Source organism: Ahaetulla prasina, chromosome 2 (assembly GCF_028640845.1).
Source record: "Ahaetulla prasina isolate Xishuangbanna chromosome 2, ASM2864084v1, whole genome shotgun sequence".
Classification (NCBI taxonomy): Eukaryota; Metazoa; Chordata; class Lepidosauria; order Squamata; family Colubridae; genus Ahaetulla; species Ahaetulla prasina.
The window spans coordinates 218,649,641-218,677,164 of NC_080540.1; the positions used below are offsets into that span (position 1 = coordinate 218,649,641).

The 27,524-nt window shown below is 39.7% G+C and overlaps 1 protein-coding gene across 3 annotated transcripts in view; it reads right to left on the reverse strand.

Moving 5' to 3' along the window:
- FOCAD (focadhesin) overlaps window positions 1-27,524 on the reverse strand; it is a 165,498-nt gene that overhangs the window by 81,933 nt on the left and 56,041 nt on the right. For all 3 annotated transcript variants that reach the window (XM_058165712.1, XM_058165711.1, XM_058165713.1), the window contains exon 15: window positions 27,127-27,253. In XM_058165712.1, coding sequence (XP_058021695.1) covers window positions 27,127-27,253 — 127 coding nt within the window. The remainder of the gene's footprint in view (window positions 1-27,126; window positions 27,254-27,524) is intronic.

The following is a 27,524-nucleotide window of genomic DNA, read 5'->3' on the forward strand; positions in this document are numbered from 1 at the left end:
TAACACGAGCATCAATCTGGGCCTCATTTCTCAGCTGCAGAGACCTTTCCGGAAGGCCTCTGACAGTGAAACAGACGCCGGGGGGGCGACACATGCAAGGGGTGGCAAATGGCTGTAGAAGTGGGCCTGCAAGGCGATGTAGGTGTTGGGATGTGCGAGGCCTGGTAAATATGGCAGCTCCACCCCATCGCTACCCTAGTTTAATTTTTACCTGTGCGCCTCGCCTCACCCCACCCAGTGCACCCCAGAATGGGAGGGGTCTTAACTAGGGCTTATTTTGGGGGTAGGGCTTGTATCAGGCATATGTAAAAATCAAGCTAGGACTTACTTTCAGGGTCAGTCGTCTTTTCGGTGCTTTTCATACTTTTTTGATCTTGTAAACTACATTCTTCCTTCCAGCATGTCCATAGACTGCCACAAACATTGCCTTTGCTTTATTAAAATTCTCATCTCTCTCTTTTTCAGGATCTCATCAACTACCAGAAATTGCTTGGTTTTCCCCTCCTCTCATTCTATTCATCCTTTTTTCATATTTGTTTTGCAATTTGATCCTCAAAAAGTCTATAGACATGTGGCACACGTAGCCATATCATTGAGCATGTGAGTTCAGTTCTGGCATGCACACTGATTTTCAGGCCTTCTGGCCCCGCCAGAAGTATGGAAACAGGCTGTTTCCTGTCTCCGGAGGGCCTTGGAGGTGGTGGAGAAGGCTCCAGAGCCTCTGTAGGAGTCTGGGGGGTGGGGAGAAGTTGGCAAATGGGCCATTTCTGACATCCGGAGGATGTCCAGGGGGTGGGGAAGGCCATTTTAACCCAGACTCCTAGAAAGACTCTGGAGCCAGGTGAGAGAGAAAAACAGGCCTACTGGGCCATCACGTGCCGGGAGCAGGGGGGAGCGAAGAGGGTTACGGGCACAAGCACGGGGGCAGGGTGCATAGAATTATGGGTATGGGCACCCATGCATGCGATGCCCCCGCCCCCCCTCCTGGCACACAATGGCAAAAAGGTTCTAACTAAGCTAAACCAGCTACAGGTACCGGAACAGACTTGTAAGTGGATCACAAGCTTCCTAACAAACAGGAAGCAGCAGGTGAAGCTAAGCAAGATCACATCAAATACTTGTACAATTAGCACAGGGCCCCCCCAAGGCAGTTTGCTCTCCCCACTTCTCTTCTCTCTATATACCAATGACTGCATCTCCAACGATCCATCTGTTAAGCTACTGAAGTTCGCAGATGACACAACAGTGATTGGTCTCATTTGAGACAATGACGAATCCGCATATAAACGAGAGGTCGAACGACTAGCCTTGTGGTGCAACCAAAACAATCTGGAACTGAACACACTCAAAACCGTAGAAATGGTGGTAGACTTTAGGAGAAACCCTTCCATACTTCCACCTCTCACAATACTTGACAACACAGTATCAACAGTAGAAACCTTCAAATTTCTAGGTTCTATCATATCGCAAGATCTAAAATGGACAGCTAACATCAAAAACATCATTAAAAAAGGACAACAAAGAATGTTCTTTCTGCGCCAACTCAGTAAGCTCAAACTGCCCAAGGAGCTGCTGATCCAGTTCTACAGAGGAATTATTGAGTCTGTCATTTGCACCTCTATAACTGTCTGGTTCGGTTCTGCAACCCAACAAGAAAAACAGACTTCAGAGGATAATTAGAACTGCAGAAAAAATAATTGCTACCAACCTGCCTTCCATTGAGGACCTGTATACTGCACGAATCAAGAAGAGGGCCGTGAAAATATTTACAGACCCCTCGCATCCTGGACATAAACTGTTTCAACTCCTACCCTCAAAACGACGCTATAGAGCACTGCACACCAGAACAACTAGACACAAGAACAGTTTTTCCCCGAAGGCCATCACTCTGCTAAACAAATAATTCCCTCAACACTGTCAGACTATTTACTGAATCTGCACTACTATTAATCTTCTCATAGTTCCCATCACCAATCTCTTTCCACTTATGACTGTATGACTGTAACTTTGTTGCTGGCAATCCTTATGATTTATATTGACATATTGACCAGCAATTGTGTTGTAAATGTTGTACCTTGATGAACGTATCTTTTCTTTTATGTACACTGAGAGCATATGTACCAAGACAAATTCCTTGTGTGTCCAATCGCACTTGGCCAATAAAATTCTATTCTATTCTATTCTATTTTCCATGCTGCTCAATCATTTTTATATCCATATTCATTCAGGCCCCATTCTTGACTGTACTTGTTTTCCACATTAAATCTCTCTCTCCTACTGAACTGAACATTCTTTTTGTTTCTCCTGATATACAGTATAATTCTCACTACCATGTAACTCCTATATAACAAAATGAGTAAAGTGGTCAGAGCATGTTGCTAAACATAATTTTGCTTCTTTTGATAATCCTTTGCTCCTCATAACTGTGATCAACTTGAGGCCAAAGTTAGAAAGATGTAGGGAAGGTGAACAGCTTTAGCCGCACCTATGCCATATGCAGTATTCCCTGCTAATGGATAAATGTGATACAAGTCTGTTAGGTACATTTTGGCTAGCATGCCATATGCAGAATCAAAATCCACTTTTTTCAGGCACATTCATGTCATTCTATGAGTATCTAATACAGTATTGCAGGGATAAAATTCAGCAGGTTCTGACAGGTTCTGGAGAACTGATAGTGAAAATTTTGAGTACTTCGGAGAACCGGCCCCAGAGTGGGGTAGGAATGGAGATTTTGCAATATCCTTCCCCCAGGAATGGGGGGGATTTCACCACTGGTACATATTAAATGGAGATTTTGCAGTATCCTTCCCCTACCACGCCCACCAAGCCACATCAAGCCCACCAAGCCATGCCCACAGAACCGGTAGTAAAAAAAACCTGAATTTCACGACTACAGTATTGCCCTGCAAGACAATATAGTATTGCCTAAATCCCAATAATTAGAAGGGATAAGCAATGTAGAAATATATATATAGAGGGCCTATCCTAAAGAATTCTCAAATAATTACACAAATTTGTTGTATTTATTCATAGCTAGAAATTAGCCCTTGCCGGATCATTGTTAGAATGAAAAATCCTTTGTGTTAATAGGATAAGAAAAGATCCATCAACAAAATAGTAAAATCTGGCTCATATATAAAATCCATTTTGGTGAAACACATAGTTTTTTTATAGTTGGAAATATCAATTTACTATTAAAACAAGGATTTCAGTTTGAAAAAGTTATAGTCAGAACTACAATTTATTAACATGCCCTTAAAATACAATAATATTAACAGTAAAAAAGGTGAATCATGTTTGAAACTGTTTTCATCGGACATATTATCAAAACTGAAAAATTTTGGCAGAAGTCTCTGAACAAAGTGAGCAACATCTGTCACTGTAGGTAAGGTTCTAAAAGAAGCAACCTTAATAGAACTCAAAGATTTGAATAAATATAGCCCTAATAAAAAAAACCTATAAATAATAGAGGTATGCTAATATGTTGTCCCCATTTGTACATAAATCAATGGAGCTGTACATTTACTCATGGCAAAATTTATTACTTTTAGGCAATCTAATTGTATTCATTACTAATTATCTGACCATTATTGACCCAGGACAAGCTACTACAATAAAAGTTGCTTCTGCTTCAACATTTTACCATCTCAGAATCCTCTACGGAATTTGCAGCCTTTAAATCCATACATTTTTAAAGCTCCGTATTTTGATATAAAAGATTTTTTAAAAAGAAATATGTTACCAGTTTATAATGACAGCAGTTTTTGAATCTAACAAAACTGTAACTTGTGTCCATGCATGAACCTACTTGCTTCAAAATTATAGCTTAATAAGTCAATGCTGAAGCAGTTTGTTTTCTAGATGAGCCCCCAGAGTGCTATATGAATGAAATTCAAGGAAAGCAATAATTTAGAGATGTGTAATGCACATCTAGACTAGGCAATGTATTACTAGATGTCAAGGTGGTATTAATGCCATTTATTAAGTCAACTGATTTTTAAACACAGAAATCTAAGCTCTAGTCAGTAAACACAACACATATCCATCTACTGGCCAAAATAATGTTATTACATGGTCATGACTGAAGAAGCCATCAAGCAAATAATTAATGGGCAATCTTGGGAACAATAAGAGTTTTTTGAAGAATGCTGTGTATGAATTGTTAACATGGGACAAGTACTATACTGTTAACATGGGACAAGTACTGTATTTCATGATCTATAATAGGTGTCTCCTTTTTATTTTTAGTATGAAATTCATATAGTCTTTGCTATATTGAAGTTCTTCTTTAGATATGATTTCAAAGGATCAGACATTTAAAATTTTTGATTAGAGAAAGGCATCAACGGAGAAAAGATTTCAGTTTCAGGATTCCCAACTGTGTTGTTAACATCGTTATTGACCACGAAGACTAGAAGTTGTAATTCTTAGAAATCTGAAGAATGCCAGAGTAGATAAAAACTGCAATTCAGCATAGATGTCAACGTCACATATAGAGGAAACAAGGACATTAACAGCTAATCCCAAAAGGTAATAAATATATTGTAAAATGTTCATTTAAGTTTTATGGTTTTACTAAGGGATGTAATATTATAAACTAAGCAGTTTTACTTCATTTCTTTCCTTAATGTGTACGTTTTGATCAAGCTAAACAGTGGTGTGTTTTTTTAATCAGCAATATCAGCAATAATATCAACAGTTCCACTTCAATACTGATGTTTTCCCTTTGCCTCCCCATAAGAATGAGATTGTTAATGTATAAGTTCTTGTTATTTTTTTTAGCAGAATTAAAATGGTGAGGCTTACACTTTTCTTATTATAAATGCATCATCGCAGCATCAGCTGAGAGCCAGTTCTCTTTAGTTGCTAAAAGCTGGCCTAAAAAGCAGGATATTGTGAATTTTAGGCCTCTTATAGGCATGAAAGCTAGCTGGATGTCTTTGGGCTTGTTTCTCTCTCTCAATCCAACCTACCTCCCAGGCTTGTTGTTGAGAAAAAAGAGGCAAGAATATTAAGTATGTTCACTGCTTTGAGTTATATATGTAAAAAAAGGCAGGATAAAAATCTAATAATAATAAAACTATAAATATTAACACTTTTTTCCCCAAAAGATTATTCCATACTCCAGGTTTCTGAAATTTTAAAGAGACACTAGTTTCCTAAGTTGTCTAACATATCCTTCATTCTTTAGGCCACTTGGACATATACTAAGTAAGAACATAACTGGAAGAAATAGATCAAGCAACCAATAATTTACTTTTTTGGACATTAAAGCTGCTTTCTCCTTTAGTTTTCCCCATAAGGCATTCTCCAAGACTGGAAGGCCCTCTCCCTCCCTCTCTCCACCCCCATCTCTGCAGGGAGTAAACCATTGTAATGAAGACTTCAATGGATTTCCCTGGGGTCAATCCATACACAGAAATGCATAAAAGTTCCCTTCAGGAATTTCAACTTTTCAGACATTGTTATCATATCTGCAGGTTTCTGCCAGTTGCCTGCAATTATCATGAATCATTCAAGTCTATGCTGTAAATAGCACCAGAAATATTGACAGACAAGTAAAAGTGGCTAGGGGAAAAAAATATCCCTCCAAAAATTACAACAGCAAGATGAAATTAAGGGGAAGAAGACAAAGTAGTGTCTAAATTAGGGTTACACATCTGGTTTATATTCAAAATCAAGGAAGTAGATGCCAAAAACAGTTTCATAATATATACAAAATTGTAAGAAAACTGCAATTGCCTCTGCCAAGTGGGAGAATCAAATATCTATATGGGCAGATAAATGAGTTGACATTGTCCTGGGATGCTCATTTTGAAAAGATAATGAGTTAATGAAATCACCATAGCAATATTTCATGCTAGAAAAAAAACAAAACACTGGGCATCAGAATTAAAGAGCCACTGGCGGTTGTAGAAATACTTTAGGGGAACCATTTCAAAATCAGTAATGATAAAGCTTTTAAGAACTCCTATTGAGTTAAGTCCTTTTAACGAACAGACAGATCCATGAAGACAATTCCAGTGTAACTCATGTTGACAGCTACTGAAACTTAATCTGATTATATGTTGAGTGAAAATGGCACTTCTCCACCTCCACTTTAGAAAACATTGATCTCAATAACTAGAGAAAACAATTCATGTGGAGAATGTATATAGGCAAAAGAGAAAATGAAAACAAAATCCTGAAATTGGGAGAAATCATAAATATTTATTTACAAACTAATTGAACAATATTAATCAATGCATTATACCACAAGAAAAATAAATGGAAACTGTGCCTTATCTGTGTGTTTTAGTGTAAAATGACACCAACAGCCTTTATTTTGCAAAAAAAATAATAATTAAGAAATTACTAAACTAGAGACATTTTTTTATAAGTTACTATTATCTTAGCAGTATGTCATTTAAGATTGTAAATTCTATTATAATTTACATCAAGATCTAGAGCCTGGCCAATGAGGTGATGGCAACACATTGATACCGATCAAGTCTACAAGAACAGATCTTAGCACTAGTAGCAGGTATATTTTAAGTTTGTTAGCCGCATCAGGTTTCAATTCCATATTGACTAACCTGGGAATAATTTTATCAAAGGTCCCAAAGAATTCCTACTTAATATGAATTCCTATCTGGAGGAATTACCAACATTAATTTTGCAAAATATTTCACTTTTTTGGTGCTTTTGGAAAGCACACAAAATAAAAATCACCCAAAAAGTCTGTAAAAGAGTGTTTGTGAGTGAGTGAATGTGTGTGTGTGTGTGTGTGTGTGTGTGTGTGTGTGTGTACACATGTATAGTATATACACAGGAGCCAACCTTGGGTTATTCACAGTTCTGCAACACTTTCAGTTATCTAGTTCATAAGTCATGTTACAATCCAACAAAGACATACTGAAACTGTATTTAAATGCTTGTAGTCTGGTCTGGCCAAAAGAGTGGGTGAACTACCAAAATAAGAGGCTACTTGATTTAGAATGTCATGAATTAAGATTCAGATGGCATGGCTATTTATGGTATGACAAGGTTAAATTAAATGTTGATTTTTAACATTCACTTTGTTAGACGTGCCATTCTAAGAATTTCGAATAAATATAAAACAAGGTTTTCTACGAGGAGGCCTCTTTGGGTGTGTCCCCACCCCCCAGGAAGCTTTTTTAAGAAAAGAAATGGCGATGAAGTTGGACTGGTCGACTTATAGTAAAATAATAACTTTTAATTTTGGTGACCCTATCCTCAGGTCTAAGGAAGAGCTAGAAGGACATGTCTGCTACTGGTTTACATATTTACAACTGAAAGGAAGATTTAAATTAAACAAAAAGAGCTATGGGTTTGACTCTTTTAAAAATGAATTGGAAATCCTACAGTGTGGTAGTGATGAACATATTGCTAAGATCTATAAAACATTATCGAATTTAAATTTGGAAAGTGAATATGTAAAACACTGTATAATTCAGTGGGTAAGGAACTTTGAATACAATGTGCAGCTTGAACAATGGGAGAATATATGGACAAAAGTTTTAAAATTTACATTAAATTACAATTTTAAAAAATTATAAAATGATGTATCGCTAGTATTTAACACCAGATAAGTTATCAAGAATGTATAAAGGTATTTCAAATGAATGCTGGAAATGCAAATGTAAAGAAGGAACTTTTTATCATTTGGAAATGGACATGTGATAAAGCAAAGAAATATTGGAATAGAATTCATATTTTAATACAGAAGATTCTCAAGGTGAATATAAAGATAAAATTAGAAACTTTTCTCTCGGGTTTAATGGAAAAAGACTTGGAATTTTTTTTGTTTTGTTATATGTTATATATGTTGACAGCAGCAAGTTTACTTTATGCGCAAAAATGGAAGGATGCTTTAATCCCGACAATGGATGATTGAGCTGATTGAGTTAGCAGAGATGGCTAAATTGACTACTTCGATAAAAGGAAAAAAAAAAACTACTTTTACTTCTACTTGGAAACCACTTCTGGACTTTGTGCTTGAGGTGGAAAAAAAATGAAATCCGATTTTGAGTTTTACTGATTAGATAGATCTGTTATTATAGAAGCGGCTAGTTTATACTGTTATGTAAAAGTAAAAAATTGAGGTTCAGTGTTACTTCTTACTCTTCTGCACCAAAGGGAGTCAGAAGTCAATGCCTTTTCTTTCTTTTGCCCTTCTTTCCTATATTTTTCCCTTGCCTTTTCCCTTCCCTATTTTTTCTATTATTTGCTTTTGTATTTTATATTATAAACTAATAAAAAGGAAATATTTTTAAAAAGTACTCACAGTCTATTGCTTTCTAGCCTTTCCTTTATACCAAATTGGCTCTGGATTTAAGACTACAGATCCTTAAGTGTTGTTTTTGACTACACTAAGTGTATCAGCATTGTTTTCTTTCATTTGCCTGAGATTCTTTGAAATAAATTTATATGCAATAATGTCTTTCTATTATCCTTTAATCTTTATTTTTTTTTCCTTCCTTCAGGGTAAATATACAGAATTCCTTCTGACTGTTCTACCATTTGTCTACCAAATACCTCAGTATCTTAAACTGCACTCTGAATACTTTCTAATTAGCCAAAATATTGATTTACTATTGGAGGAAATGCCTAATATGATCCTCAGATCAGAATAATTATATAAAGGGATAGAAGAGATACAGTAGGACTTAATTCACATATTTGCTAACTCATTGTTAAAAAAATATACCACTTTACATAAAAGTTGAAAAAGGAATAACTCTCTTAAAATTGAGGATCAGAAAGTGAGTTTGATTGTTTGTTGAGGAATGCTGGTATTAAACTGGAATATTCAGACGGCAACATCTAATTAAATAATCTTTATCTTAAAAGGTTGACCTTTTTTCAAAATAATAAATGTAGCCAAATGCAGCCAGCTATTCTAAACTGTCCTGTTGAACTGCATTATTTAATGTGATAGCATGGGTACATTATTAAACACATGCTGCACGTACATATCGGGGTGAAATCCAGCAGGTTCTGATAGGTTCTGGAGAACCTGTAGCGGACATTCTGAGTAGTTCAGAGAACTGGCAAATACCACCTCTGGCTGGCCCCAGAGTGGGATGGAAATGGAGATTTTGCAATATCCTTCCCCCAGGAGTGGGGAAGAAATGGAGATTTTGCAGTATCCTTCCCCTGCCACGTTCACCAAGCCACACCATGCCCACCAAGCCACACCCACAGAACCGGTAGTAAAAAAAATGGATTTCACCACTGGTACGTATTACATTTTTAATACTGTAAAATATATTAACTTAATTCTTAAAACAGTTCCATTTTCAAGGAATTTTAATTTTAAACAAATGTAAGTTTTCTCCAGCATACGGTCTCAAAGCTTTTTAAATTGGCATCTTAAAAGGTTGCTCATCTAGAGCACTTTCACTCTGGAAAGTATCTGGAAGGAAACTTCCTCCAGAACCATTTCCCAGTCTACAAACTGTAATGAAATCATCCTACTAATACACTGGCATAATGTTCCTCAACGAAGTTCCTCAGTTTTACATGCTTATAGTTCAAAACATGTTCAAAATCGTCTTATCACAGAGCAATTTTAAGCATGACATCTGGCTGCCGGCCCCCAGTGTCTCTAAGTTAAAACACCATAAAAAAAGATTAATGCTTTTTTTAAAAAAATCAAAACCTAAATCAAGACAGATATTCACCAAGATAGTATAATAGCATTGATGATTATCATACTTTGAGTCACGGTATTATTTCCAACTCAGTGGGGTTCATTCACCAATCGTGATTTGCAGCCAGTCAGCCAGGCTTCTCTGCTGGTGGTTGGGTTCCCCTTGTTCATAACAGACAAAGTCAAAATTTCCCTACTTCAAAGCTGCAGATCTTTTCCAAATGCCCTTGGAATTTTGTTAAGATACAGTAAATCAATGGAGAAAGAAAGAAAGAAAGAAAGGAAGGAAGAAAGGAAGGAAGGAAGGAAGGAAGGAAGGAAGGAAGGAAGGAAGGAAGGAAGGAAGGAAGGAAGGAAGGTCGATCAGGATGGATTAAAGATAGATTATGAGTTTTGAAACTCCACCATTACAATTTTAAAAACCATCTCAGTTTTATCCAATAAGACTCAGATTAATCGAGATACTAATAATCATGTTGTCAAGGCACAGAATACAGTATATTCTGAAAAGTATACCCATTTATCTGATTTCCATAGAAAGAAAGCATTATATAACTTAAATTTTGCATATTGTAAAGATAAAATTTGTTGGGTATAAATGCTATATTACTTTATACTCATGTCTTTGTGCTATAACATAAACTTGAATTTAGAGCTGTGGAGTCTCTGCCAAACATTTATTTTATACAAAAAAAAATTACAAGTAGCCGTTGCCTTATGACCACATTGGTTTCAAATCATTGCGGTCATAAGGCACCACGTGATGAATTCAATTTTACAACCATTTTTATGATGGTCATAAAGTGAGTCACTTGCAATCATAAACTGAATCATATGCTTGGTTAAGTGAATCCCTTCTTCTAAATGGGTCCTTTTTGCTGGAAACTGACATAAAATATCACAAATCATAGTCCTCTGACCATGGGATGCTGCAACCAGTTGAAAATGTGAGCTGGTTGCCAAGTGCCCAAAATGTGATCATGTGGCCTCTGCAAAAGAGGCAGCCATCACTTTGAGAACAGGTTGAAAGTAGTTTTTTGTATAAATATTTGAAAGGTTGTTTAATAATTGGGTCATAAGTCAAAGACTGCCCATAATGGTAAAGAAACAAGCTTCACAGAAAAAACAGCCGGTCTTATCCTGAATTTTAAAGGAAAGGTTAATCTGGGTTGGTAACATTTAATGGTAGAAAAAGAACAAACTGGTAACAGGTCAGGGTCTGAATATCTTGAAACTGATAATCTGGAGGAAGGATGATAATTAGTAGCCCTCTGGCTGTTATTGAACTACAGCCTTCATCCACTGATGATTTAAGCAGTGGATTTTATTTATATATACGTATTTATTTATACTCACTATCCTAAGGAGCTTGTAGAAAAATGGAATCTATAAAAGCAGGTAACTATGGTAAAACCGAATCAAATAAATAATTATAAAACATGCTATCATAAACGTAGTGACAGTAACAAACAGGCATTAAAGGGTCAAAAGACACAATCAGGTTGTAGGTAACTACTCTGACCCAAAAATGAGAGCAAAAAGTCAGGTCTTCTTCTATTACCAAGCCATATTGAATTACATGCTATTTTATTTTTGAACAATACCATACAATTTTCCCAGCATTTTAAGTACATAATGAGATCAAAGGACTTTGAGGTCTTCTTTTAATTGCTGTTCATCCAGTGTAATTGCTCTTCAAGCAATGTTATTTAATTGATTTTATTGGCCTACCTGTACAACCTTTTTTCATGTCTTCTGAAAGTATTGAAGCATACCTCAGAAAATTCCCAACTACTCTAAGCAGTAATCTACTAACTGGAAATTATACAAGTTATAGTCTAATAGACATACAAAGTGAAGGGCTAGCAAAAATCAGTAGAAAACTGTGCCATAGTCTACAATTTTATCAGCACTCTTAAAAGCACATTTTTGTGCCTACGGCTTTATAACATGGGTACCCCTTATTTGTTTTTTTGGTAAACGTATACTAAATATCTTTTCCTATAAAGCAATAAAGTTAGCCTCTAATTTTGATCTATGCTTGAATTGTTTTCAACATCAAGGGAAACGTTTCTATAATTCTTCTTTTCAATAGCACCAGTACAGCAATTATTGCCTCCAATGAAACACTATGGCCTGGGAAAAGATGAATATATTGTATGTTGCAACATGAAAAATGTGTCATTTTTAATATAGCAACCTTATATGCGAACATACATTCCCATTTCTTTATGAGATTTTATGTTAACTTTTATTTATTTTATTTTAATTTTATGTTAACATTCTGCATTAACAGTACACAGTGAACCCAATCAGAAATGCAGTATCTTAGCACCACACTATTAAGATATCTTTGGAATGTAATATAAAAACCCATGCTCAATATAAAGCATAGAATCATATATATTCTGGTAAGCTTTAGGGAAATGTGTATCTATACTGAAACATTTCTATAATGGGCATTGGCTTACCTGAACGCCCCTTCTGAGAGAGGGGGAAACAGCGGTCAGGTCTGGGAAAATCCTCTTGTATGCCTCTGGACCGAGTCTGCAAAAGGAATCATTTTCCATAAGCCCCGCCTCTTTTAGCCGTTCCCCAGCTTTTCAGCGAGGACTTGAATGCAGACTGACGTGTCGTCCTGTAACGATAAAGAATTAGTGCTGTCCCACCCCGGTGCCCACCCCACCAGTCGGCCTTTCAGAACAGGGTGGGACTGACCGCCATTTCCCCCTCTCTCAGAAGGGGCGTTCAGGTAAGCCAACGCCCATTCTCAATGTCGGGGGAAACGGCGGTCAGGTCTGGGACATACCAAAGCTTGATGTCCTTCTGGGCGGGAAGAACAAAGGCCGACGCAGTCAATCCGCATCCTCATGGACCGCCTGTAGGACCTGTCTTCCAAAGGCAGTGTCAGAGGATGCATAAACGTCCAGCCGGTAATGGCGAATGAACGCCGTCGGTGTGGACCAGGCTGCAGCTTTACATATCTCTTCCAGCGATGCCTGAGTCGCCCAAGCTGCCAATGTAGAGGCGCTTCTAGTAGAGTGTGCAATAATGTGTCGCGGAATCGGAAGAGCTTGTCTCTCATAGGCAATGACAATTGTAGCTCTGATCCATCTAGACAAGACTGATTTATTAACTCTCGACCCTAGTGACTTGGGCTGGAAAGACACAAAGAGTGCCTCAGACCATCGGAACGACGATGTTCGGAGTATATATATCTTTAACGCCCGTATTCCTGCGGTCGTTGAGGGTTCGGACAGAAGTTTGGAAGGGTGAGTTCTTGGGTGCGATGAAAAATCGTATTAACCTTGGTGAGGAAGGTGGGATCCAGGCGAAGGATCACCCTGTCCCTATGAAACACACACAAACCATGTTGAATAGATAGTGCAGAGAGTTCGGAAACTTTGCGGGCTGATGTAATGGCTATTAAGAATGAAACTTTGAAGGACAGGAACCGGAGAGAAACCTCCCTCAACGGCTCGAACAGGGCTCTTGTCAATGTGGACAAAACCTTGTGTAAACTCCATGTAGGAAACCGGTGGACCACTGGGGGTCGCAGATTAGTGGCTCCATGGAGGAAATCACGTAGAAGAGGTTCCCTGGAAAGGGAGTGCGAGGATCCACAGGTGAGTATTGAAGATATCGCAGCCAGATGTCGTCTCAGGGTGTTTGGTGAGAGACCGGACTCGAATCCGTCGTAGAGAAACTCCAACACGTGGACGACGGAAGCAGTAGTGGCCAACCTGCCACGGGCTTCACACCAGGCGACGAAAATTTGCCAGGTCGCTTGATAAATGCGAGAGGTAGAGTCCCGGCGGGCCGCCTGGATCGTCGGCATGATCTTGGAGGGCACGTTGGCCCACGTTAGGAGGAGCTGCTCAACCTCCAGATGGCTAGGCAAAACCATTGTGGGTCTGGGTGCCGCAGCGGCCCCTGGCAAAGGGCCACTTTGCCTGCTGGTATCCTCCAAGGGTCCCGTACTGATAAGGTCAGGAGATCCGCAAACCAAGGCCTCCTGGGCCAAAATGGGGCCACTAGGAGCAACTCAGCCTTCTCCTCGAGGAGTTTGCAGATCACTCTGGGAATGAGGGGTGTAGGAGAGAAGGCGTAAAGGAGGCCCCGAAGCCACCTGCTGCGTAAGGCATCCACCGCCTCTGATCCCTTGGACGGAAACCGGGTGAAGTATCTGGGGAGCTGATGGTTGGAGGCCGATGAGAACAGGTCCACCAGAGGTTTGCCAAAACGGCGAGATATTTAGTTGAACAAGGAAGGAGTCAGAGCCCATTCCGCCTGATCGATAGTATCTCGACTGAGGGAGTCTGCAGTAGTATTGGCTAGACCTGAAATGTGTGAGGCTTTCAGGGACCTGAGGTGGGATTCCGCCCACTGTCCAGTCGAAGTGACTCCTGAAGGAGGGAGTAAGAATGAGTACCCTCCATGCGGTTCACATGGGCCTTCGCAGTGGTATTGTCTGTTAGAATCAAAATGTCCTGGCCTACGATTTGCGTGGAGAATGGCTGGAGGGCTAGAAAAATGGCCCTCAGCTCGAGCAGATTGATACTGTAAAGGGTTTCCTGCTCCAACCACCGACCTTGAGCCATCTGGGGTCCCAGGTGTGCCCCCCAGCCGAAGAGGCTTGCATCGGTTGTGATGGTCAATCGAGAGGGTTCTCTGAAATAGGTCCCCTGGGCTATGGCCTGAGACGTCCACCAGTCCAGAGAAGCTCGAACGTCCGCAGGAAGAGCAACCCTCCTGAGGGAGGAACTAATGCGCTTCTGTTGATGTGGAAGCATGAACCACTGCAGCGGTCAGCTGTGGAGACAAGACCAGGGCACGATGTCGTAGGTGGAGACCATTTTCCCCAAGAGCTGTGACAATTGCAACAAGGAAATAGGTCCCACCCACTGACAATGAGCCGCTAGGTTGGAGAGGCTGGTCCGTCTATCCTCTGAAAGGAAAACCATGGACCTACCCGAATCTATTACAGCCTCCAGATGAACAACATGGGTAGATAGGACTAGGTGACTTTTGTCCCAGTTAATGGAAAATCCATGGTCCTGTAGAACCTGGACAGTGGTGCGTACATCCCTGTTGGCTGATGATAAGGAAGATGACATAATCAATATATCATCAAGGTAGGCTTGAAGCCTCATGGGAAAAAGCACGAATGTGTGCCAGTAGGACAGATAAGACTTTAGTAAAAACCCGAGGGGCCGATGAAAGCCCAAAGGGTAAGGCCCTGTACTGGTAGTGTTGGTTGCGATAACAAAAACAAAGGTATTTTTGGTGGGCAGGTAGAATGGGGATATGAAGGTAGGCCTCCATTAGGTCGATAGACGAGAGGAGGTCTCCTGGGCGAACACACTCTAAAATAGTATGGAGGGAATGCATTTTGATTTTGTGATAGGTGATATGCCGATTAAGTGACTTGAGGTCTAGAATTGCCCTCCAGCCCCCCGAAGACTTTCGTACCACAAAGAGGCGAGAGTAGAACCCTAGCCCTCTCTGATCAGTTGGTATGGGTTGGATAGCCCTAATGGCTAGCAGATGCCGGATGGCCTCCGAAACCAACGCCCTGGAGGCAGGGTTGCGTGAGACCGGGCAGCGAAGGAAAGTCGTTGGGGGGCTGGAGCAAAACTCCAGGGAAAGACCGTGGTAAATTGTGTTCCTAACCCAATTGTCGGAAGTTGATATTTCCCATTGTGCATAAAACTGGGATAGACAAGCACCAATGGGAAGATCCGACCCGGAGTTACTTAGAGCGTCTAAACGCTCTTCCCCTTCCCCCTCTAAAGGGTTTTCTGTTGGGGAAACAGGAGCCCGTTCTGACCTGTCCCTCTCGAGGTTGAACCCCTCTGGGTGAGAAGTAGCGCTGGGATCGCGAAGAAGAACTTCTGAAGTCTGTTCCACGAAATGGCTGCGGTCTAGGATATGGCTGGTGACGCATTTTCCCTCTTCTAGATAGGGATGGAAGTATCTTTTGCTTGTCCTTAGTTTCCACTACTATGGGATCTAGCGAGGCTCCGAAGAGATTGTCCCCTGCGAAGGGGGATGCTACTAGACGCCATTTGCTTCTGGTGTCGGCCTGCCAATTACGGAGCCAAAGAAGCCAGCGGGAAGACACCACTGAGCCTATGGTCTTTGCCGAGAACCTGGCTGCATTAAGGGTGGCATCGGCCGAGAACTCCAATGCGGCCACCACCTTATTTATGTCCTGGTGTGAACGGACATCCGTCGAAGGTATTCTACTCTGTAATTGTTTCAGCCATATTAGAGAGGCCCGATTGAAAAATGAAGCGGCTGTGGAAGCCCAAACAGACCATGCGGATGCTACATGGCCCTTAACAATGGTGCGGTCAGCCCGTTTTTCCTCTGGATGTAAGGCCTCATCGGCCAGGCCGGTAACGCGAGATGGGGTAGTTAAAGCTACTACAGGTGCGTCCACTGTCGGGATCTGAAGTAATTTATCTAGGTCGGGGGCCACATTGTAAAATCTCTTGTCCAGGGCATTTGGGTTAGACCCAGAGCCTGGAAACTGCCATTGTCGCTGAACTACGTCAACAAAAAGTTTTGGAGCCGGAATGGTTTCTGAAACAACAGCGGGTTCAGCGAACAGGTGACTAGACGTGCCCTGAGTATTCTGGGTCGTAGTCTGGGTAGGAGGGGGTGCCCCCAGACCAGTAGAGGCCTGAGCCTTAAAAAGTAATGATCTAAAAAGGTGGGGGTTGAATAAGCCTACAAAAGAGGGCTGGTCTGGGGCAAGACCTTCATCTTCTAAGAGCGTCAATTCTTTGTTGTCCTCATCCTCTGATAAGGATTCCTGACTAACTGATTCTGGGGATTGGTCCAGACGATAGTGTTGTCCTGATTGTTCTCTGCTATCCTCCGAGACCTGGACATGCCTGCGTGAATGGCCACTGATGGGTTGTAGATGTTGGGCTACGCCCTGACGAATAGCCTCCGAAATGAGAAAACCAAAGGACTCTGGAAGTTGTAACAATTGTTGTTGTGGAGGCTGAGGTAGAGGGGGCTGGGGGGGATGAGCCATCATTGTCAAATTGGGGAATAGGCCCGCCTGTACCTGACCTGTGATTGCCTGTTGGTCTGAGGGTGACAAAGGTTGGCACAAAGGAGCCATCTCCATTTGCCCAGGTAAGGATGGGTGAGCTGCCAAAGTCTGGAATAAAGGTGCTGTCTCAGTTTGAGCAGGTAAGGGTTGAAATAAGGTACCCACCTCAGAATAAGGGAGTGATAGCGCCCCCGAACGAGTTGGTGACCATGCCCCTGAGCCTAAAGGGATTGTTTGTTGGGGCGGTTCGTTCAAAGGATCTGAGAGCCCCTGTGAAGGGTTGGCCCTAGGTTTTGGCCCAGCAGTGGTATTGGATTTTTTCAGGGCTTTATCAATGACCTTCTGGATCGCTTTATGTCGACGTTCTTCTGTTTTGGAATTAGGTTTAGGTAAATTAGTTTGAATTGGGGCCCCAATTGCAGGAGAGGGAATAATGGCCGCCGAAGAGCCCTCTCCTGGGTCACTAAAATGGTGGCTACGCTCCTTAGCTCTGGAATCTTTGGTTTTTTTAGGGCGACTGGCGTCCGCCATTTTGTCACTAGCCCGCCAAAAATCCAACGGCCCCACACCCAAACGGATTGAGGGAAGATTACTCACGACCTTCAGTTTCCACTTCCTTGCCTCCAATTGAGACCTCGGACCAATCGCTATTGAAATAGGCTGAAAAATTGCGATTGAGGAGAGCTCTCTCTCTGTCTGGGCCGATCTGCCGTAGAGGCTTGAAATTGCCAGCCACGAGGTTCTTCGGAGATCGCTAGCCGCAAAGGCTTCAGGCGCGATCAAAAATACGGCGCGGACTTCCAAGCGCCGGGTTATGAGGTCTTTTCTTCAGATCGCTAGCCGCAAGGCTTCAGGTGCGATCAAAATTAGTGGTGCAGGCTCCAAGTGCCAGGACTAGCAGCGCTGTCAAATTAAAAGTCCTGCTGCAGTCCGCTCGCTGCGATTCTGCCTAGCGAGCCGCCTGGAAGGGCTTCAGGACAAGCTGTCAGCCCGATCCCAGGGGGAAAGCCGGGTCGGCTGATTGAAAGCCGAAAGAGCCGGCCGTCAGCGGGCTCGGGCTAAAAAGCCTTTCGCGCTGAGGAGCAACGTCTTGAAAAGAAAAGAAAAAAAAAATTGCAATAAAAAATAAAAATAAAAATAAAAAATAAAAATAAAAATAATAGCAAGATCAAATTGGCTTGTGGGGTGAATTATAGAGAGCACTTGACAACACATGTGGTCCTGGCAGGGACCGAGTCGAAAAACTGGGGAACGGCTAAAAGAGGCGGGGTTTATGGAAAATGATTCCTTTTGCAGACTCGGTCCAGAGGCATACAAGAGGATTTTCCCAGACCTGACCGCTGTTTCCCCCGACATTGAGAATAAAATTTATTTTAACACACTTGACTTCAAATTCAAATGTTTTATTAGCTCTTTCTGTAAAACATATTTTCTGGAATAATGAAACATAGCAGCAAAATTGAGAATCGGCTATTGTCAATGTTCTCATGCTACTCAGAAACCAAATGTATCCTTTTTTTAAAAAAATATTGTTTTTTAAAATGTAAACAAATGCAAAGGTAATAACAGCACTACAGTAACCATTTTAGTATGGTGCATTTCCAGGGGAGCAGCCAATTCTGTCTGGTAATAAACGGCTTGCAGTGAACTCTTTCTCTCGGTCATGAATCCCCAGGAAATGCCCAGTGTCTGGATAGTTATTGCTCAATTGTACATTGCTGTTATTTGAGAACACAACACCCTCTAGGAGTCGCAGAAGATGAAAGCAGTTGTGTGCCTCAATATGGGGGCACCTATTAGTTCTGACAGAACGGAGCGATAGCTGATCAGAAAGCATCTTTGTAACTCCTGGCAGCGTTCAAAGGCTGAGGGCGCAAACAGTCTTTGTAAGTTTGTTTTAAACTTTGTGCTTATTGTTCCTTCCTTTATTGTTGTTTTAGCATGAATAGATCATTTCCATCTCTAAGAACTAACAAGGATTTAATGTCACAGATTTCAGGACTATTGACAGTGTCTTTTTTTATGCTTCTGTGCAACAGAACACGCTGATTTGATATACACTTTCAACCAGAAAATGCTTTAATTATCCTTGCCAAAGCTGAGAGTGGACATGAATAGAAGAGTACATTGTTAGTGAAACCATTTGCATAAAGTAAAATAAAATTTAATACACCTTTCTGTTAGAAAAAAAGATCATAAAAAATACATGAGTGCAGTAAGTACTTTCAGAAGTTATTCTAACTTGCATGAAGATCTGAAATGTATGTGACCATTCTGTATCACTTTGCAGAAAGTTGGGGAGGGGGAAATGAGGACTTAATTCTTGTCAGACCTCAGCCAAAACTGTGAATACTTCAACTGAGAGGCAATTTAGATGTGATTACATTATTCCTAAAAATGGCATTCATAATTGTATAAATGTCAAGGAGGAGGAGGAGGAAGAAAGGGAGGGAGGGAAAGAGGAAAGTAAGAAGAGACAACCCAGACTGAAGTCAACAGGTCTCGAGAAATAATAGAATAGAATAGAATTCTTTATTGGCCAAGTGTGATTGGACACACAAAGAATTTGTTTTGGTGCGTATGCTCTCAGTGTACGTAAAAGAAAAGATACCTTCATCAAGGTACAACACTTACGACACTTAATGATAGTCATAGGGTACAAATAAGCAATCAGGAAACAATATCAATATAATGAACTTTAGTAAAAAAAAAATCCTTTTTGCAACTGGAACTTGTTAAAGTGTTTTGGTTAACTATACTGTATACGCTGCCTTTTGTTTTTAACCCAACTGATGGAGGAGAAATTATATTCTGCTCAGAGTAAGTTCTGATGGAAACAACCTATAAGCCCTGTAATACAAAGTTCTCTTATACAATATTTTCTTGAGTCATGGTACCTAAATGTTGTGAAGGAGATCTACCAGTTTGTCAAAATATACAAATACTAATGCAGTGAGGGTATTTTTCTTCTTGAGGCTTGGAATAATCATACAGATAGTCCTCGACTTATGACTGTAATGGAGTCTGTCCATCACATTCTTAAGTTGTACTGGCTGTAAAACAAGCTGGACGTGACAGATCGGGATGATATCCTATCGGTCCGGGCGAGCCGCTAGGAATTATGGGTATCCGTTCACTGAACCAGTAGTAATTACCCCCGCTTGGCCCCACCCACACCCGGCCGGTCGCCGCTCACATCTTCCAGCCGCTCGATATTCCGCAGAATTCAATGTTAAATGCAGCAGAGAGAATACTAACTTTTCTCCCTCCATTCACAGCGGAGCTGCTGCAGCCTGTCCCTTTTAAGGAAGTCCCCAGGAGAGACGGGGACAGGGGGGAGCAGCCGGAATGGAGCCTTTTTTGTGAAAGGCAGGAAAATGGGAGAGGGGATTTTCCTGCCTGTCATCCATTCCTCAATCTCAGCACAGACTAAGGGAAGGATGGTAGGCAGGCATATTCCCCTCCCCATTTTCCTGCCATTCATGACAAGGAGTGGCTGGGAGGGGAGGGGCCAGTGAGGAGCCCCTCGATGTGAGTTATGTCAAGTTGGCATGCCCACCAGTCACATGACCTCCCCCCAACAAGCCACACCCACAGAACCGGTAGGGGAATTTTTTTAATTTCACCCCTGGTTTACATTCTTTTTTTGTGGCACTTGTTAAGTAAATGATTTGCTATGGATATTTTTGTCCAAAGTGCTAGTTTTTAGCAAAACCATCATAAAACACTGTCATGTGACTTGCAAACTACCGTGAATGCAGCCAATGTTGTTGAGTGCCTTATTTTACTGTACCAAAGGAATCGGAAGTCAATGCCTTTTTTTTCTTTTTAGCCTTGCTTTTCCCCACTATCCACTTCCCTTTTCCCTCCCCTAACTTCCCTACTATTTACTTTTATATTCTCTTTGTATGTATTATAAACTAATAAAAATGTAATAAAAAATGTTGTTGAGTGCCCGACATTTGGTCTTGACTGGAGTGGATTTTTGGAACTTCGATTTTGGGTTGTAACTAGCCTCAAAGTAGATTCATCAAATTTTTGGACTGTCACTGAGCAACCTGTTTTAAGTCAAGGACTACATGTATAACTGCTCTACAGCTGTGTACTGGATGGAATCTCAGCGTGGCTTACTTATTGTGCTCACTTAGACTAGACAGTGCTGAGAACTTATCTAAAGTTCAGCTCTTACCTACTATGAAGCAAAGCCTGCTTGGCTGTATTTAGACCTTGGATTTCCTCTCCTCTTGTCACTTGCTTCTCCCTTGAATCTGTCACTTGACTGACAGTTTACCAACTTAGATTGGTGCCTTGCTGGTTGGACCACAAGGACCTTCTTTCCTCAGAGCGAATCTGGCTTTCCCCCTTTGAGTTTGCTTGTTGGAAGTCGGATGGGAAGATTACAAATGGTGATCATTTGTAATCATGTAATCATGACTCTGGGCAGTGGAATGGTCACAAATGCACTCCAATTGCCAAGCGCCCGAATATTGATCACATGACCAAGGGGATACTGCAATGGTTGTAAATGTGAAAACTGGTCATAAATCACGTTTTTCATTGCTGCTGTATCTTTGAAGGGTCACTAAATGAGTGGTTGTAAGTCGAGGACTATCTGTACTAGATTGTGGAAGAAGCACAACTGCATGTATAAGCTAAGAACAGATTGATAACTAGTAATTTATTACTTGGAAGCCATGTTACAGCTAAAAGGATACCACTAACAACAAGTAAAGGAAGTTGGTTTATTACTTATCACCCCCCAAAAATGTAAGAGGCATTTTGAAGGGTCATTTAAAGTTATGGTCTATTGGTACCAAGAGCCTGAATTCTTAAAATCATTTAAAATACCAATTGAAAACCTTTAATTCCTATATTTCACTTTCTTATTCAAATTCAAGACTATTTGATACCTGGTATTTTAAAAAGTGAATTATAATCACATTATTAAAAGTTGTCTGTATCAGCTTTTGTTGTGATAATATATTCTCTTCCTCAAAATATCCAGAATCATTGGTGTTCCTGAAAATATGAAGATAAAGTTATCCCTGTGCCTTTTTTTAAATGGTACCTCTGTGTTTCACTATGTTTACCTGTGTCTAGCAGGAAGCATATGGAATAAATCTCATAAGAGTAGGTTGTTAGTCTCCAAGGAAAAGATTTTTCATCCCAAAGAAACTCAGTTTCTGCTTTTTATTAATCTACAAAAATATATTTCTTCAATTTTTAATAGCGAAGTTATTTTAAGAATGGCCAAGAAACAATTTTCTCCTCGTTGTCAAATTCACTAGGTGATGTAATTTGTCATCATCATAGTTCCCGTTGTATTATTCTGTTCTGTCAGTTTCCTTTCATTTTGCTTTTCTGTATGTCTTCTCTCTGGTCAAAGCCTGATAAATGTAGGATCAAGGAATAAACCACACAAAATTGCTTCCAGGGAAGAAAAGACTATAAACACACACTCACCACACAAACTTAGCTTTTTCACTTCTGAATCTTAGCCTCCCTGATAATAGTTCCCACATGAAATCTATTATAGACCAGGAAGGCTCACAGAAACTCTGCTGGCTTCTGTTGAATTATTCCAGTACAAAAAACATATTTGCCAAGACTTAACAAATATGGTCTGGCAAGGACTACTTTGTATGTTTTCCAGGTCTGACATGGAAAGCAAAGAATACTGTAAGTATCATTTATGGGGTATATCATTTAAATGTCCAAAAAGAATTAGCTGTCTTCATAAATTTCCTGAAAGCAAGCCAAATACTCAGGAGTAATATGAGTGATTCATGAATAGTGTTTTGCATTTCATATAATAAGCTATTGTATTTTAGTACAGAACAATCATTGCAGCTTTTAAAAAAGCAGTTAAAAGTTGCAGGTTATTCTGTGAGATTCAGATTCAAGATCGACTTCCGGTGTTGATTTGTTATGGTGTTCTCCTTTAAAGGCTTTTTTAAAATGGTACAATCACAGAACCACAGAACTGGAGAAAAAAAATCCAATTCCAACAGAAGCTTTCTAGTGGCAACATAGTCACTGATGGGAGGCTCACCATCTCTCTGAGTAATTGGCCTTTATGATTACTTCTCTCCATTCAGTTGGAATCTTCTTTTTCATATTTCAAACTATTATTCTTTCATCAGCCACTTTGAGAGAATAGAGAACAGTCTTGATCTTTTCTATGACATCCTTTCAAAAATTAGAAGTGATTCATGCCCAACGGGTTTAAATTTTTTTCATAGGATTTGATTTCTAGTTCCTTAACCATCCTTCTCTAAACTTTAATGCAATTCACAGAGCAGAGGTGTAATGTGATCTGTATATTTACAGACCCCTCACATCCTAGACACAAACTGTTTCAACTCCTACCTTCAAAACGTTATAGAGCACTGCACACCAGAACAACTAGATACAAGAACAGTTTTTTCCCGAACGCCATCATTCTCCTAAACAAATAATTCCCTCAACACTGTCAAACTATTTACTAAATCTGCACTACTATTAATCTTCTCATCATTCCCATTATCCATCTCCTTCCACTTATGACTGTAACTTTGTTGCTTGTATCCTTACGATTTATACTGATATTGATTGTTTCCTGATTGCTTAATTGTAGCCTATGACTATCATTAAGTGTTGTATCATTAAGTGCTAAATTTGTAGCCTATGACTATCATTAAGTGTTGTAAGTATTGTACCTTGACGAAGGTATCTTTTCTTTTATGTACACTCAGAGCATATGCACTAAGACAAATTCCTTGTGTGTCCAATCACACTTGGCCAATAAAAAATTCTATTCTATTCTATTCTATTCTATTCTATTCTATTCTATTCTATTCTATTCTATTCTATTCTATTCTATTCTATTGGTGGGCATATAACTGCCTGCACCGGAATTTTATACCAGCTGAAGCTTCCAGATGCTCTTCGAGGACAGCAACATGTATGGCTTGTTTCCCATCCTATATCTTTACATTTGATTTCTAAGTATATCTGTTGAATCTCATTTTCTTATTTTTAGCTAGGTATCCATTCTATTATCATACCATCTGACTATCATTTAATTTACTTACTAAAAAATCATATGAGGTATTTTGAAAAAAAAAAAGCTTCACTGATATTAAGGAATATTAAATCCATACTATTTTCACAATCTACTAAAGAAGTTGCGCAAAAGAAATAATGATGTGATATTATTGTCTGGCAAGATCAAGTCTTGACAAAACTGCGCTAACTTCTACTAAACACTTCATAATATTCAAGAGTGACAGCTTTGGAATCTTCCCAGCTATTTGTGCCAGACTTCCTGGTCTTTTTACTCCCTTTTGAAGAAATAGGCATTTTGCTTCTTTCAGTTATCTAGTACGTCATCTATTCTCTAACATTTCTCAAAGATAAGAGACTGAGGCTCAGACAAACTGAAACTCACACATACTTCAAAGCATCTTTTTCCTCTTAATAAAGCACAGCACAATTCTCCTATATCGGTCGCTTTCTTTTCAGACATATACACTAAGAAACTTATTTATTCATTCAGTCAGTCATTCAATTTGTATTGTGAAATGCCTCGTGACTCTGGGTGGCTTTTAGGCTTTCACATTAGTTTCTATTGTCATTCATATTTTTTCCCAATGAAATTGTTCGCAATTGTGTTTTTAGTATTTCTTTTTAAAATTCTGAGTTCCATTTCCAGTTAGCTTCTCTGGTCACTGAATGCTGCTCTGAGTTTAATAAACAGGCTTTTTGAAGTCCAAGGTACTTATTCAATATATCAGCTATAATAGATGCTTTCCCTCAAAAAAAGTGTGATTTTGCATGACTTCAGGGATACAGCCATGCAGCTTTCTTGGAAATACTACATATGTAGTTTGCCATTCTCTTCTCCCAGGACATTTTTCAACTTCCTAAAATATTTTACAACCCTATTGTTTTATAATTGCCAACCTGCCTTCCATTGAGGACCTGTATACTGCACGAATCAAGAAGAGGGCTGTGAAAATATTTGCAGATCCCTCGCATCCTGGACATAAACTGTTTCAACTCCTACCCTCAAAACGACGCTATAGAGCACTGCACACCAGAACAACTAGACACAACAACAGTTTTTCCCCGAAGGCCATCACTCTGCTAAACAAATAATTCCCTCAACACTGTCAAACTATTTACTAAATCTGCACTACTATTAATCTTCTCATCGTTCCCATCACCAATCTCTTTCCACTTATGACTGTATGACTGTAACTTTGTTGCTGGCAATCCTTATGATTTATATTGATATATTGACCATCATTTGTGTTGTAAATGTTGTACCTTGATGAACGTATCTTTTCTTTTATGTACACTGAGAGCATATGTACCAAGACAAATTCCTTGTGTGTCCAATCACACTTGGCCAATAAAAAATTCTATTCTATTCTATTCTATTCTATTCTATTCTATTCTATTCTATTCTATTCTATTCTATTCTATTCTAATTAACTCCTATACAAGTACCAACCAGCTTTCTGAGGCCAGATCGGTCAGCTTTAGTTTCCCTTAAAAAAAAAAAAGAACTTCTCTTTTTGGTCTCTTTCCTCCAATGTTCCTGTTATTTCCACTTAAAGGTAAAAAAGGGGTCCCTGCAGATTTTACTTTACTAGTCATTGTCAGCTCTAGGGAGTGGTGCTGATCTCCATTTCAAGGCCATTGTGCCAGTGCTGTCCAAAGACATTTCCACAGCCATGTGGCCAGCATGAAGCGCTGTTACCTTCCCACCCAAGTGGTACCTATTTATCTACTCACGTTTGCATGCCTTTGAATTGCTAGGTTGGGAGGAGCTGGGACAAGGATGGGACCTCACCCCATCGCATGACAGGTCTCAAACCGGGGCTGCTGGTTGCTTTTCAGTCAACAAGCTCACCATCTTAACCACTGAGGCACTGCTCCACCAACTTCTAAGCTAAGTCCGGAAGAAGAATAAATCCCACTCCAATCACCTGAGGGCCATCACCACCACCAGCACTGTAGTATTTTAAGACCAAAATATGTTTTTCATAGTTCAGCATCAATTCCAAAAAATGTCTCTTCAAGCACTTTTGTTTCTCCATTAAATTCCTTCCCTAAAGTTTGAGTTCTATCTTTCTCATATCAGAGGTATCTAATATAAAATTGTATTTAGATGCTATTCTCCTGGTACGCCTACTATAAAGACTAATAGGTGGCTGCAAAAGAAATTTTTTTTTGATATATCCTGGGGCTGTTAAACTGTCTTTGCAGTTCTTCTAACAGTTTTTTATTTTCCACACCATATTTCCATTCCGTATTTTAAAACTTTCACAAAATTCATTTAAGTTCTTGCATTTTAACTGTCAAAACTTTTGCTATTTCAGAGGATTAGTTAATTATATTATCTGCTCCTGGAAACTTTAATATTCTATTTTTGTTTTTTATAGCTTATAATTAATTGTACCTTAAAGTTTCACTGATGGTTCTAATTCTAAGCCATCTGCAAAAACTCACTGGATGTCATCAAAATACAAAAAAATAAAGAGTTATACCTACATGTGAAGTGGGAGAGGCTGTGTGGTGCTTTGAACTTGCTATTTCTGAATGGATTCAATAATTTAGGACGTGCAATGAAAATGTTAAAGACTTCTACTACTGCAATGGACATGAACTATTCAGTGCCTGCTCCACAGTCTTTCTATTACTTTTATACATTCTCCATTTGTGAGTTCTCGCTATAGAACTCTAGCAATAGAACTATAACGATCAAGAGCAGGAATAGCCCCTAGCATCATGGTATTTCATTATTTCGAATTCCCTTGTATTTGTTTCCAACTGTACCATCCACTGTATGAGATGCCACAGGATCCCGCAGCTTACATCCAAACATCTTCATTGCCATATAACCAACAGTGTCACAATCCTAAGGAATATTTTCCTCATTCCACTTATATTCTCTTCTCTCCCATATTTAGACAAAGCTACCACTTGATGCTGTTCTGCAAAACCAATTTAATATTACTAGCTAACAAAGAATTGAGGAAACCTAAATACTGCTGTAACTGATATCTCAGATACTACAAATTTTACACACACACACACACACACACACACACTAGCATGGGAGAAAATAGGTTCTTGGACATCAACATAAAACCAGAATCAAAATAAATTCAAGGCACAATTGCAATGTATATAACAAGAATAACACTTTTCAGAGCCAGTCCATCAATGGCTGAAATATAACTTGACTATAACTGAAAGTTACTAGATGATTAGTGAATGAGGAAAATAGAATCTTATTTAACAGGAATGAAATATGGGGTTTTATTCCAACAACTACCAGAAGGAATGATAAACAAAACATGCAATACTTAAAGGAGAAAAATAGCCCTCTGAACTCAGTAAACTGTACCTCAGCTTGACAAAGTGCATGAAGTCCTTGTAAGACTAAGGCAGCAGGTGTGGCTTGGTCGGGTTTTGTACATTCATTCAGTACCTGAGAAATTGCAGCCAGCATATCTGCCCCATGTTGGTAAGGCCTAATAAGATACAAAGGTTTTCATGTAACTAAAAGGAACATAATTGCATGGCTATGTCAAGATCTGTAGTAGTTTGGTCTAGTGGTTTAAGGCACCGGGCTAGAAAGCTGGCCATGTAAACCAGTTGGGTGATCTTGGGCCGGTCATTCTCTCTCAGCCCAACTTACTTCACAGGGTTCCTGTTGTGGGGAATATAGGAAGAGGAAGATGTGTTGGATATGTTTGCCACCTTGAGTTATTTGTAAAAACAATAAAGGTGAGATAAAAAATA